This window comes from Epinephelus lanceolatus, chromosome 15 (assembly GCF_041903045.1).
Source record: "Epinephelus lanceolatus isolate andai-2023 chromosome 15, ASM4190304v1, whole genome shotgun sequence".
Classification (NCBI taxonomy): domain Eukaryota; kingdom Metazoa; phylum Chordata; class Actinopteri; order Perciformes; family Serranidae; genus Epinephelus; species Epinephelus lanceolatus.
In genome coordinates, this window is record NC_135748.1 from 16243482 (window position 1) to 16257951 (window position 14470).

Consider the following 14470-nt stretch of genomic DNA (forward strand, 5'->3'; position numbering starts at 1 on the left):
TCAGAGAGCATGTGCTGCATCAAGTTAAGGGCCAGATAAAAGGGACAAAAACAAACAGCAGAAGCCCACTGTTAATAAAGAGGATGAAATCACTGATTACATTATATTTCCTTCAAGGTGGCGGTTCATAAGGTTTGATAATAGGAAATATTTTAAATACTTTTCCTGGAAAGTAAAGTGATTTTTTTATTTTTCTTGTCTTGGTCAAACAAAATACTTTACAACAAGTCAGAGAGATTTTTCATAACCTGGTCACCCAAAGTTGTCTCTATTAACTGATCTATAAGCATTGGTAATTCACTTACCATTATTAAACTCAGTTATAACTTATAAACCCTTTACAAGGATGCCTGACTAGAAAGTGGTGCCCAAAAATATTATATTCTTGTCTGCACATAAAATGCCACCTTTAAATACAGAAAGAAAGCAAAATAAAATATATTTTCCACTGCAAACATTCTGACTTGTCATAGAAAGAGAGTATGTTCAGTTTAGCTGCCTCCATTTCAGGGTCCTGATACTATACATGCTGGTTTGCTGGGACAGGCATCATTAGTGATAGAAACACCTGTGCTTTTCACACTATAACAAGTCAAAATATCTGTGGTGAAAAAAGTCCTTTAATGAAATAGCCATCATTAATTTTATTATTTACACTTGTGCCTATAAAAGCTCAAATATCAAACTCAACTCTCATTCTGTCCAAATGCCAACCGTGTTTCCTTTAAAACTGAAAAATGTTGTTCACAATAATGGTTAGAAAATAGAAATATAATATATAGGTGCAGTTTTAGGAATAATTGTATAAGAAGAAGTTGTAAAATATGAAAATGAAACTGACCTTCCCAGTAACAGAAAAACTGTGGTATAAAAAAGTGAGAGTTGAGTAATGACAGTTTCCTCCGACAGGTGGCGCGAGACAATATTTCCTCATTGGGAGGCGGGCTTTAGCCTCTCTGCGCCAATCACAAGCAGCTGAGGTCAAAGTTGAAGGGTTGAATCCAATATGGCGGCTAACAAACGAGTGCTGTATGTTGGTAAGTTAGTGTTACTTTTCATAAAAATACGTTAAAATTGCGTTGTTTCGGTAAATCTAGCGAACGTATTAAAGGGAATACGTTGTAAATAATACAACGAAACACAACTAAATATGTATAAGTTCAGCTAATATGAATAAAACTCTGATACGGAAAGTTTTAGCCGGTGAAACGTAAAAGCGTCACCTGAAAACATGGCAACTTTGTTAATATAAAACTTCGTACAGTTTCCTCGACGCCATGAGTAAAGTTGTTAATGAACTCTGTACAAGATGTAATTAAACATAAATAAGCTTCAGCCTCAGGAACTCAGGACTCCTTTGGTTCCTCATGTACCTTGAACGTAGCACGCAAACCTGTCCCGTTATCCTCTGCTTATGAAGTGTACACGCAAATATTTCTTCATTGTTAATTTTATAAGGCGACATGACATGTCAGTAGTAAACATACTGTCCATCAGCTCAGTGTCAGTATGGTGTGTTTGTGTCAGGTGGCCTTGCAGAGGAGGTGGATGAGAAGGTGTTACACGCAGCTTTCATTCCGTTTGGAGACATCACAGACATCCAGATACCATTAGACTATGAAACAGGTAAGATCAGGAGTTTTCTGTCACAGTTTTCCTGAATGCTTACACACTAACAGCGATTCTTGCAGCACTTTCTGTGCAACCAGTAACACTTGTAGTCAATGCATTTATCAAGTGTGTAGGATCTCTGCTTGCCAGTGTCTTCTCCACACTGACACATGGTGTGAAAACACTTTTAGATATTGAGTTCACTTGCAAAGCAGAGCTTGAGCACTATAAATAGAAAACAGGTAAACATTTGGACAACAGTGGGGGCCAATATTGGACAGAGATGCAGAGGAAGTATTATGACCAGAGCCACAAATAAGGGCCCATTTAGTCTTTTTTTCTGCTCTTTTTTTCTAACCTAAATGTTTTTGATTTTCTACCGCTGTAATAGGAGTAATAGGAGTAATAGGATGGTTAGCAAAAAACCGTCCCCCTTATTTGTACTGATAGTGTGTTATGTGTGGATACACATTTATACTTCACACATTTGGATACATTTGTGTATGCAAAACTCTAAGCAGACTGCTATGCCCCGCACACAGAAAAATCAAAAGCGTTTTTTGTTTTGCATTTACGCTATCAGTGTGTAGTTAGTGCTCCATGTGCTTATTCAAAGGAATGTTTGTGTGTACTGTATTGATGCAAAAACAGAAGAGTTTAAAGAGTTTTGCAAGAATGCTTTGCTTTTGCGAGAGATGTATAATGTTTTGCTGGTTTGGTGTGTAGTTTCTGCAAAAATATTCCCTAAGCAGTCCCAACAAAATGTGATGTAAGTAGGGCTGCCACGATTAGTCAACTAATCGATGACTAATCGACTATTCAAATAATCGGTGACTATTTTAGTAGTCGACTAATCGGACATTTTTCATAGAGAAGTACTATAAAAGTACCCCAAAATACTCTTACGTTCAGATATTGGCAGCTTTACACACTCTCCCGTGACAGTGAACTAAAACCCTTCGGCGTGAGTATGAAACAAAACATTAGATGACGTAATTTTGGGGTTTGGGCGAGACAGACCGACATTTTTCAACATTTTAACACATTTTTCGATGAAATGATTAGTCAACTAATCGAAGAAATAATCGACAGATTAGTCGACAATGAAAATAATCATTAGTGACAGCCCTGGATGTAAGTGACAGTAACTCCACTTTGTCTGTGTAACAGTGTAAACAGTGTGGGTAATATGAATATTAATCTGTATTAATGTGTCTTATGTTCTGTTTTCAGAAAAGCACAGAGGATTTGCGTTCATTGAGTTTGAATTGGCAGAGGTATGTATTGGTTATAGCACTGAAGTACACACTTAGTGCTGCACTATTCTGATGATACACCAATTAAGACAACACTAATTCTTTATGAAAATCTCCATTAGTTAATGTTACTTTAACCTGAATAAGGTCATGTTCAGACTACAGATGTTGAACATGTACACACCGTAACTGAACTACAATACTATCTCAAATTTAACTGAATTTCCAAACATACAGTAATCCATCTGCTTGCTAACAAATGTACTTTAAGGTACAGTCATTAAATGTAAAAAATGTACTTAGTGTATACAATAATATTAACACACAAGAAGGATGATGTTTGATGTTTAAGAGGGGCGATTCCCAGTTATTAATATGGCTGTGTTCTTGCATTTAAACAGGATAAGAACTGAATACACTTATCAGCATCCTTTATACACAGTTTTCTGGAATTAGTGCTGGCACAATATCAAATTTTCACCACACCATTATCATGGCAAAAAGAGTTTACAGTAACTATAATATAATGATAGCTATAAAAAAAATTGGAAATAATAATAATGTTATCAGTAAAATCCATCTTTAGCTTGTGCTGTTTGTATTTCTTTTTTTTTTTTCCTTGGTAAATGACTTACATTAAAATATGAGTATAAGGAGACAGAGAGTCTGTAACCACAACTGTACAAAAGTGTACAAATCCAGCAATTACAGAAAGAAATGGAAATTATTTAAGAGGCACTGGATTATTTAGACACTATTATCACATCTGTTTTATCAACATGATATTGATATTTCATTTTTAAATACTCATGGTTATCATCAGTACCAGTATATCACAACATCTCTAATTGGAATGCTGTCTCTGGTGATGGATTCAGTGTAAACATGGTTGGTTATTGATGCATAATGAGGACTTCAATGGTAACTATTTCTGTGCTCTTAACCAATATATCGTCTTTGTCTCCTGTAGGATGCTGCAGCAGCTATTGATAACATGGTAAGTTTTATTTCTGTTTCAGAGACCTAGTCGTTGTGAGTTTACCCCAAAGATCCAGCAGATGAGCTTCCTGTTTTAACATTTGATGTTTTTGTTCTTTTTCTCTGTAAGAATGAGTCTGAGCTTTTTGGTCGGACTATCCGGGTCAACACCGCCAAGCCCATGAGAATCAAAGAAGGTTCTTCTCGACCAGGTGATTGATGAAAACTTGTTTATAAAAGCCTCTCCGTGGACAGTAGTTGAAATCATTGGTTCTGATTTTGACTCTGACTTTCCCATCAGTGTGGTCAGATGATGACTGGCTGAAGAAGTTCTCAGGGAAGACCTCAGAGGAGGCTGAGGCGGAGACAGCGGGTGGCGAGACAACCAACACTGCAACACAGGAAGTGAGATAGCTTTCCTAGCTTGCAATGATGCCCCTGACTCTTATTTATGTTTAGATAGTGACATAAGTATAATTTGTGTTTGTAGGACGAACCCCCGGCTAAAAAGGGCAGAGTTAATCCTCAGGTCTATATGGACATCAAGATTGGAAACAAGCCGGCAGGAAGACTACGCTTTCTTCTTCGGGCTGACATTGTTCCCATGACAGTAGGTGTGTATGCTGCAGGGCTTTTATCTTTAAATATTTCTCAAAAATATATACTGTAGCTGCACAGGTTGGAAAACAAAATAATGTGTTGGCAAATATTGACACCAGCATCTTCTCTTATATCTCATAGAGAATTTCCGCTGCCTGTGCACGCATGAGAAGGGCTTTGGCTTTAAGGGCAGCAGCTTCCATCGTATCATCCCTCAGTTTATGTGCCAAGGAGGAGACTTCACCAACCACAACGGCACCGGAGGCAAATCCATCTACGGACGGAAGTTTGATGATGAAAACTTTGTCCTCAAACACACCGCGCCAGGTGAGGAGTTTCGTGTGGAGCTCTCTAGAGTGTGTGTAGGAGTCTGTGGACTCTGTGATTGAGCATGAAGGTTCACTAGCAGATCCTGTGGATAACTGGCCAAATGTTGTCTCTCGTGCTCACAGGGCAGCTCTCCATGGCCAACTCTGGGCCAAACACTAACGGCTCGCAGTTCTTCATCACCACCGACAAAACAGACTGGCTGGATGGCAAACATGTGGTGTTTGGAGATCTGGTGGAGGGGATGGATGTGCTGCGTGCAATGGAGGTGAGGGACAAAAGGATTTACTGAGACTTAGAGACTTAATTTGGTTATTATTATTACCCAGTGTAACTTTTAATCACATGAATCACTATTTGCTTCTCACTATTACTACATGTGAATAAATCATACATGTGAACAGCAGCAACCAAAATTTGTATTTTCTTAAGCCCAGTTCAGACAAAAGATTTGCAGCAAGACAAGTTGAAACAAACTATTGGCAACGCACTGTTCTGCAACATTCTGAAAACCTCCAGTTTCACACCAATGCAACTAGATGAGACAGTATCATCTCTTTGCAACAACTCTCTGTACTTCCGTTCTGATTTCCAGCTTTTCAGGCTTATTTTGTGGCTGAATATAATTTGTAGCTTCTTAACATATGAATGAGGACAGTGACAATGAGATACTGGGTACAGTTGCATTTGTAGTAGTGATGAAACGGTGAAAAAAATATAAACAAAATGAGCATCAGATGGACTGTATTCATAATAAATACGACAGTTATATAAGTAAGCAGCGCCAATTAGTTGTCAATGAGAGTGTGTGTGTGTGTGTGAGGGGGCATAAGCACAAACAGAGAGCAGCAGCAGCGACACACCGTCTGACACCGGCACACCATGAGGACGGAGCACCTGCCACAGCAAGCAAATACGCTGTCTGTGGTCATTTTGACTTGACCTAGTATTTCACTTCAAGCCAGCTGGCTGTATAAACAGATGACAAGCTTTACATTCCAAAACCGGCCGCTGGCAATTTGACCAGCTGAGTTGCAGGTGATGCCATCAACCGGCTTGAGTCAAGTTCAGACTGCCAGTTAACACCGCTGCAACTTTTCTCTGCAACGTTCCGTAACAGTTTTGTCTCAAAGCAAAATCTTTGGTCTGAACTGAGCTTTAGAAATCGGCAGAAATATCTGTTGATTTACCGAATTCTGTTAAAAGTATTTGAACTTTTAACATGTGTACGTGGTGTGGGCACCTGGAAGCTAAGAGCAAAGATAGACTGTCCAGAATTACAAACATGGCCAGTAAGATTATTTGGAAAGAGCAGAAACAACTGGACATATATAAAATGCAGGTGTAACAAAAAGCCCGACGAATTGTGGCTGACACATTTCACCCGCTTTTTAAAGTATTCATAAAATTGCCCTCAGGATGACGCAGTGCTGCTGTAGCAACCAGGAACATTTACAAATCTTTGATACCAAATGTAATAACTTTGCTAAATTTGTAACCACCATTCATACTGAAATACATACACGTGTTGTTGTTGTCTGTACTGTGAATGTTTTGTTATTTATTGTATTGTTGTAATGTTGTGGCCTTATTAGGATGTGCAAATTTCCACATTGTGGACAATAAAGATTATTATTATTACTATTGTTACTACCACCACCACCACTATCATTATTATCATCAGTATCATCAGTAGTGGTATTAACGAATTTTTAGGGATGACATCAAGTTAATTTTATTTCAGTTGCAAAAATAGGAAGATATTTGTGATCTGGATTATAAACCTGGAAGTCAAACATCTGTCTGGGCTTTATGTTATATTGATAATTGTTGATCATGTTGTTATAAAAGCTTGTAAAAGGTGAAGATAATGAAGCTCAATTTCAGTAAGTAATTGCTGTGTCGTTAATAATGTTTTCTCTCTGCAGGCTCAGGGAAATAAAGACGGCAAGCCAAAGCAGAAAGTCATCATCTCTGACTGTGGAGAATATGTGTGAAGGAAAACGAAGCGCGTGCTTGTTTGTATTTGTCTGCGGAGACAGTGTGTCTGAGAGTGTTTTCATGGTCTTTTGTACTTTGAATACACGTCATCTGCCATGTAAATATTTCAATAAACACCTTTTTTTTTTTATAAAAAGAAACCACAGATTGATGTCTTTTACTTTGTGTAAATTAAATGTCACATTGATTTGCTGATTGTTGGCTGACCCCGTTAGAGCTGCATAATTTCCTATTTGTAGCACATATTTTCTTTATTCATTTTAAGTTTAAAAAAAGGAACATGTCAAAAGTTTTGCAAAAAATATATATATTTTTTTTATTAATAAAATTTGAGTTCAAAGTTATTTTATTCTATTTTATTTATTCAACAGGGACAGTGCACAGCTACTTAGCTGCACCAGTTAGCTATACACTAATTTTCATCTGTAGTCCTGGGCAGGAAATAGAATAATGTCTACTAAATGACACCTCAAATCATGCAAACAAAAATATGTATATTAATTGGATTTCAAGTAAGTGATCACGTGCAGGGAGTTTCTGCAAATGATCTTAAAGTAATTAAATAAATAAGAGAATCAAACGTTAACCTCTCTCCTCACTTCACTGGACAAACAAGTATTTGGTGCAGTGAAGCAGCCACACCTGAGCAGGTTAAGTTGGGAAAAGAAATGTCAGGCAATCAACTCCACCCCCTCCACTCCCGTGCTGTTGAGAAATCTACCCAGATTCTCATCGGTGAGGTTCATCCCGAAGCCTGTTCCTCCGCTTCGACACTGAGGCGAAACAACAGCGTTTAAACTGTAAGTATTCAGATCAATATATAAAATACTGAATCGGACAATAGCGCGAAGCTGTTCGGATTTACCCGATTCAGTAGGTTTTTAGACGTGGATATTGTGGATACGCGCATTTACGCACGGAAAGTACAAACTTTAACGCGTTTGCTGTAGTCGCTGAGAAGTGTATGGCTGATTGAGTAAGTGTTGTTTGACAGTGTTTCAGCACAGCGACGAATTTAAAAGTTATTGCTTGTATAATGAGAAAGTCTGCTGTTAAATAAACGTTTTTGGGTAACTTCAGGCGCTCAGATTGCTCTTTTTTTCTTTTATGTCTTTGCCTTAAAGATATGTAAACATATGAATGTATATGCTAATAACCCCGCTCCACCTTAGTTTTTTTTCTTTGTTGTCTTAGTCTTCTTCTACATCTGTGACATGGCTCTTTTCTTTTTCCTCCAGGCTGGTAGATGCCTGAGTTTTGTCTGTATTGTTTCAGCTTGAAAAGAGTTTCCTCTGTCTTCCATCAGCAGGAAGAAAAGACAGACTGTGAACAAACCTCGTCATGAACTGGGCATTCCTCCAGGGCCTCCTCAGTGGGGTGAACAAGTACTCCACAGCCTTCGGCCGAGTTTGGCTCTCTATCGTCTTCCTCTTCAGGGTCATGGTGTTTGTGGTGGCGGCGGAGAAGGTATGGGGCGACGAACAGAAAGACTTCAAATGCAACACGGCTCAGCCTGGGTGCCACAACGTCTGCTACGACCACTTCTTCCCTGTCTCCCATGTCCGCCTGTGGGCCCTGCAGCTCATCTTCGTCACCTGCCCCTCTCTCCTGGTGGTGATGCACGTAGCCTACAGGGACGACAGGGAGCGGAAACACCGGCTCAAGTACGGCGAGAACTGCCGCCGCCTCTACCAGAACACGGGCAAGAAGCGTGGGGGCCTGTGGTGGACCTATGTCCTTACTTTGGTCTTCAAAATAGGTGTGGACGCCACCTTCGTCTACCTCCTGTACCACATCTACGAGGGTTATGACTTCCCCTCGCTCATCAAGTGCGAACAGAAGCCATGTCCCAACAAGGTGGACTGCTTCATCGCTCGGCCCACCGAGAAACGAATCTTCACCATCTTCATGGTGGTCACCAGCCTGGCATGCATCTTCCTCTCTGTCTTAGAAATCCTCTACCTGGTCGGGAAACGCTGCCGTGAATGTTTCAGCTCAGTCCAAAACTCTCGCCAGGTCATGACCAACACACTGTCCAGCGGAAGCAACTTGATGGACTCAAACAATCTAAAGGGGACGTGCAAATCCACCCCTGAAACGCCTGCTCCTTCATACAGCGTCGCCATATCTTGAGATAACGGCAATAAAGGCAAAGACTTAATTAAGAACAATGTCATGGGAAAGGAAATGTGCCTCTCCCCCTCCACAGGCACTTCCCTCATAGACTTGTCAGCAGACATTTGTGTGCTCAGACTCTGAACTGCTACTGAGGTAGTTCTTTACTGTTATAATGTTCACTGTCAGAGAAATCCTGGACCACGATGCATATGTGTCATAGATCTGGAATGTGCTCACGATTGTGGGTTCGGGTCGGAGTATTTACAGAGACTTTTGTACAGACGAAGTTCTGCAGCCCTGGCAGAGAAAATCTAGTTTGTGTGATTCAGAATTAGCTTTGAAACCAGCTATGAGTCACTCAATGGTTAGGAGATGGTTTTACAAACACATGTGGTTTTCTGTGTAAAGTTTTCCTCCTGCTCTGCGCCCAACCCTGAAATACTTAGTTTAGGCTGTTCAACGTCTTTTCCCTTCACTCACACGTTTACATTTGACTCTTGTGAATACTTTATTTATCAAAAAGGTTTGAAAGATACTGCTGTTGTGCGTGTTGCTGCTCTGACCTGTTTTTAAAGTGCTTCCTGTATACAGGGAGGAGAGAGCGATGAAGTCCAAATGCAGTGTTGTAAACACAGTTGTTAATAATATCAGGATGTCTCACAGTGCTGAGGTGCAGTGTGGCTGCACAGATGTTAATAATATTTTTCATTAAAGATGATTATTTTCATGTTTTGAAAATGTGTTTTTTTTCATGTTTTTTAAGACAGTTTAGAAAAGCCCATACACAGCAGTGCACACTCCATTCACCATAACAAATACTGTAAGAGAAAATATGTCTAAGCATAGGAAGTAGAAGAACAATGTAAGCCAAAGGGTTTGTTGATTCTGCACAAGTTCTGTGGTTTGACAAAGATCTCCCACTTTCCTCCTTCTTCCACTTTTTCCATGTGTTTCATAAAGCCCTCCCCCCTCATCAGCGCACAGATTGCTCTGTTGCTAAGAGCAGCGCCCTCATTGTTTGGGTAGATTGGTACGTTAAGACGGGCAAAGGAGAAGTCTCCCACCCCTCAGTTTGAATCACCCGTGCTGACGAGTGTGGATCCACCCAGTGCAGGAATTTGTCTGTCAGTGCCGCCTCTGAATGGATGACTCCAGTATTTACACTACAACCTCCCATAGAAGTGATATAGTGAGAATGAATAGTCATATTTTCTTCTTCTTCTCTTGTGGAGCCAGTTGGACATTTTTTAATTCGCTCTGCTGAGGTTTGGAGATATCTGCCTCCACCTCAATACCACAGAAGAGAATAAATATAGCTTGTGCTGCTCGGAGCAATAAACTATGACATTTTTAAAAACTCAAACAGCAAAGTGTTTTTAAACAAACGATGAAAAGATAATCCGCAGGCACCTCTGTTAACAGATGTCACTTGAACCATTAATATCTATGTCAGGTGACGGTAGTTCCGATGAACTCTTAACAAGAGAGGTCTGTGGATTATCATGGTATAACCAGGGCCCTGTTTTCAGGAAAGACAAGCTGCCGCCGAAAAGTAATTTTTCATCTCCACTGTGTTTGATGGCAGCAGGAATGTCACAGATGGATATCTGAATGCACAATGAGGAAGTGGAAAACTAGGTATTTGTGGATGATTTGAGACTCAAGAGAACTTTATTGTCTACACATCCATGTACAAGAACACAGTATGGATAGAATTTTCCTTATCTGAGGGCCAGTGGGGCAACAATTAAAGCTCTCAAGTCAAGTGTTAAGTCAGATATGAAGTGCAACAAGCTCTGAAAAAATAAACAAGCTCCAGTGTGTGCAGTCTCTTTGTCTTTATTATTTGTCAAGGCTGACGGGATGGTTCCTCACATGAAGCCGACTATCACTCTCTTTTCAAGATCCTCCCAACACTTCTCAGGCAGTATTCCTCCTTTCATCCCTGCCTTCTCTGCGCTGGTACATTTCCTTCCTTTCACAGTACCACCCCTGATAAGTAATGTGTTTATCCTGTTTGTGTTGGTCGGTCTTGTTGAGACTTGCGGCTGGCAGCGGTTGAGTCATTGGGATGCATTCCTTCCAGGTGTGTCCTGGCCAACTGCCTGGACCAGTTCTTCATCTGGAGGCGAGAGACAACTCTTTTTTCCCTTCCCCCCCTCTCTCTTAAATGCAATCACTGTCAGATGAACTGCTTTAAATGCTGCACTTACAGATGTTCATGTGCCCGGGCTTTATGGCACAGATGAATTTTCCTGAAAAGCACAGCTGCAGCTGATACTTCTAACAATACTCTGAGAGTTTTAGCTCATGGCTGCAAGACTTCGAGATGCAGTGTTTAAATTTAGAGGCGTCATAACCAAGGGTGTAAGTTTTATTTCAACATGAGACCATGCTGGAAGAGGGATCCCTCCTCAGTTGCTCCTCCTGAGGTTTCTACCATGTTTTTTCTCTGTTAAAGGTTTATTTTGGGGAGTTTCTTCTTATCTGCTGTGAGGGTCCAAGGATAGAGGGATGTTATATGCTGTAAGGCCCTCTGAGGCAAATTGTGACTGTGATATCGGGCTTCATAAATAAAATTGAATTGAACTGAACATTTTTTTGCACATCAAACACTTTATTTCTTACATTCTTGTGAATTTTATGGACCAGTTTGTGCCTTTTCTGCATCACTTGTCATCTGAATCAAAAGACCAGTGCCATTTTTTATGTTTTTATTGATAGGGACAAATGCACATGCTCTAAATCTTAAAGGGGAACTAATGTTTTTTTTCAACCTGGGCCCTATTTTCCGATCTACTTTTGTCTGAATGAGTAATAGGATGTTCAATATTTTACATTTCTCCAGTACGAAGCTAGGGCTGTCCTGCCTGCAGCCCGTGAGCGCACACTATATTAAATAATAGGGCACTGGGACAGCGTCAAACCACGTCAAAATACGTCCACTAAAAGTGCATTTTTTTCACACAGATAGGCTCGGATTGTTAGTATAATTATCCAACAACATAACAGAAAGGAGAAATGAAGGTGTGTGTTTGCCTTTAGCTGGATTCGGACATGTTCCTCTGCCTGTTGCAATTTTAGTATATGTGCTACCGAAGTAACACTGCTCCCTCTCTCTCCTCGTCAGCTTTTCAGTTTCAATGAGCTCTGCATCTGTGTACGTCCGTGTACGTCAGTGTGCCAGATCCAGTTGGTCAAAATCGGGTAAAAATTCAGACATGTTTGTTGTGGCAAGTCAAAACACTCACTCAGAGAGTGAAGGTCTGGCTCTGAAATCTCAGGTCTCGCGAGATTTGAGTTGTTGCAGGAAATTATCGCTGGAGTGACCGTATAAACACGAGGAGTTACTCTGTTTGGAGTAGTCATGGCTGACTTTTTACCTGATTTTGACCAACTGGATCTGGATGAGACATTTGAATTTGATGACCATCCGTATTTATTTGAACACGGACGTACACAGATGCAGAACTCATTGAAACTGAAGAGCGGACGAGGAGAGAGAGGGAGCAGTGTTACTTCGGTAGCACATACACTAAAATTGCAACAGGCAGAGGAACATGTCCGAATCCAGCTAAAGGTAAACACAGACATTCATTTCTCCTTTCCGTTATGTTGTCGGATAATTACCCTAACAATCCGAGCCTATCTGTGTGAAAAAAAAAAGCACTTTTAGTGGACGCATTTTGACGTTGTTTGACACTGTTCCAGTGCCCTATTATTTAATATAGCATGTGCTCACGGGCTGCAGGCAGGTCAGCCCTAGCTTCGTACTGGAGGAATGTCAAATATTGAACATCCTATCACTCATTAAGACAAAAGTAGATCGGAAAATAGGGCCCAGGTTGAAAAAAAGATTAGATTGAGTTACTGGTAAATTATTGAGTTACTGGTAAATTATTTCATTGTCATTTATAGTACTTTGTATATTGTTTCATTTGTAATTTAATGTCCAGTGTTTAAGCGGAGTCATTGTGTTTCCTTGGTTATGAGCTAATTAGATCCTACCTGCCCTTGTTTTGTGGGGACAGGTATGAGTGATACATAAGAGAGAGTAAGTGCCTTGTGCTTAACAGTGAAGGGAGGTTGCCGTACCCCCTAAGTTGGGATTTGGTAGTACTGTCTTGCCGTGTTGGTAAGAATTAAACGAAGAGGAAGAAATTCATGTTGTAGTCCACTTATTACCCACTACCCAGAAGACCTGGGGAACACCAACAATCAACAAAAAATGGTTACACTTGTGGGTACCAGACAAATGAATTGCATTCCACATTTTAGTTTCACATCTCATTTTTTCAGCACTTTAACAAAGTGAAGACAAAAAAACAGCAACTCAGCTTGATTATCACATTACCTAACTTTGCAGTCTGTGCATGTGCCATCTCACCATCTCTTACAACACAGCCTTATACTGTAAATTACAGTTATAATTCATGTTGTTCTTATAAAGCTTTTGGAGAGTGCTTCCCTTCCCTTTTAGAAATGTCGGGCTTAGTTGTGTCCCTGAAAGAAAAAGCCCAGTGAGACATTGTATGTGACTGTTACTGAGCAATACAAATAACTCTGACTTGACTTGACTCCAGACCAGTGATACATGAGTGAGTCTTTTATCCTTTCATATAATGTAAATACAGGATTCAATAGGTCTGAACGCACACACTGGTCTGCAAGAACCGGCAGGCTCTGGCACAGCTATGGCATTCTGAGCAAGCTGATATTTTATTATGCTAACAGCATCTGAGGACTTAAATCCAACCGCAAACACCGCAGATGAGGGGCTGGGTTTTCCCTACAGAGCAGTAACACCGTACAGCAGTCTGATGGGTATCTGTATAGTGTAAGGAAAATAAGTTTGGAGGTGAAAGCAGGTGAAGAATGAAGTGGAGACAAAAGCTCGTGATCTGACAATGCGGATGAGCTTAAAAGCGCTAATGAACTGTGACAGTGTTATCTGAGTAGAGCTTGGCCTCAAAAAGAATGAAGGAAACACAATATGGGTTTTTTTGCACTGGTGTTCGTGTTGAGTAAAGAAGAAGGAATGTTTGTGCAGGAAATAAACTTCAGAGGAACAGGGAAACGGAATTGTTTTTCTCGTTACATTGTGACAAATTCACTCTAACTGAGCTCGCCACTTTGACCTCCTCTCCACCTGCCACCCCACCTTCCTCAGGTACCTACTACCCTCACAAAATCTCAGAGGAAATGTTGCCCAACACTTATCTTTTAGTCATACTTTGGGAAACCTGGAACCAGACAAGGGTTAGGACATGCACAACAACAAAAAATGCATTCACCTCAGGGTGTGTCTGCCTCTTACGTCCTCCTGTGTGCAGTACTCAGAGGCACGTTGGGACAGGGACAAAGCACTTCCTGGAGACATGGAACACAAAAACAATGGATCTACATCTGTCGCCTCTAAACTTTAGAATGATGAGAGAACACTTTGCCTCATTTGACCCTATCTAACAGGAGTTGGACCCTGGTGGTCCCCCATGAATCTGAACCATGTGTGGACTCAAATCCCCAAGGCTCTCACTGGTTTATCTGGTCCCAAACTTAATTGCTCACATGTACGCCCA

The 14470-nt window shown here is 40.5% G+C and overlaps 2 protein-coding genes across 4 annotated transcripts; both read left to right on the forward strand.

Annotated features, from left to right (window-relative positions):
- The first annotated feature begins 951 nt into the window (after positions 1 to 951).
- ppie (peptidylprolyl isomerase E (cyclophilin E)) lies at positions 952 to 6910 on the forward strand. The gene is made up of 10 exons (XM_033642026.2): positions 952 to 1037; positions 1528 to 1626; positions 2845 to 2888; positions 3838 to 3864; positions 3976 to 4057; positions 4147 to 4250; positions 4336 to 4459; positions 4587 to 4772; positions 4898 to 5040; positions 6701 to 6910. The coding sequence occupies exons 1-10, from the start codon at positions 1007 to 1009 to the stop codon at positions 6767 to 6769; spliced, it is 909 nt and encodes a 302-aa protein (XP_033497917.1). The 5' UTR covers positions 952 to 1006; the 3' UTR covers positions 6770 to 6910.
- A 517-nt stretch (positions 6911 to 7427) lies between these two features.
- On the forward strand, positions 7428 to 9618 carry gjb10 (gap junction protein beta 10). Of its 3 annotated transcripts, none has more exons than XM_033642074.2 (2): positions 7428 to 7573; positions 8012 to 9618. In XM_033642074.2, the coding sequence occupies exon 2, from the start codon at positions 8115 to 8117 to the stop codon at positions 8904 to 8906; it is 792 nt and encodes a 263-aa protein (XP_033497965.2). In that variant the 5' UTR covers positions 7428 to 7573; positions 8012 to 8114; the 3' UTR covers positions 8907 to 9618. The 3 variants fall into 3 exon arrangements, with proteins under 3 accessions (XP_033497965.2, XP_033497964.2, XP_033497966.2); XM_033642073.2 differs by having other exon boundaries at positions 7466 to 7573; positions 8080 to 9618; XM_033642075.2 differs by having other exon boundaries at positions 7487 to 7573; positions 8049 to 9618.
- The last annotated feature ends 4852 nt before the right edge of the window (positions 9619 to 14470 follow it).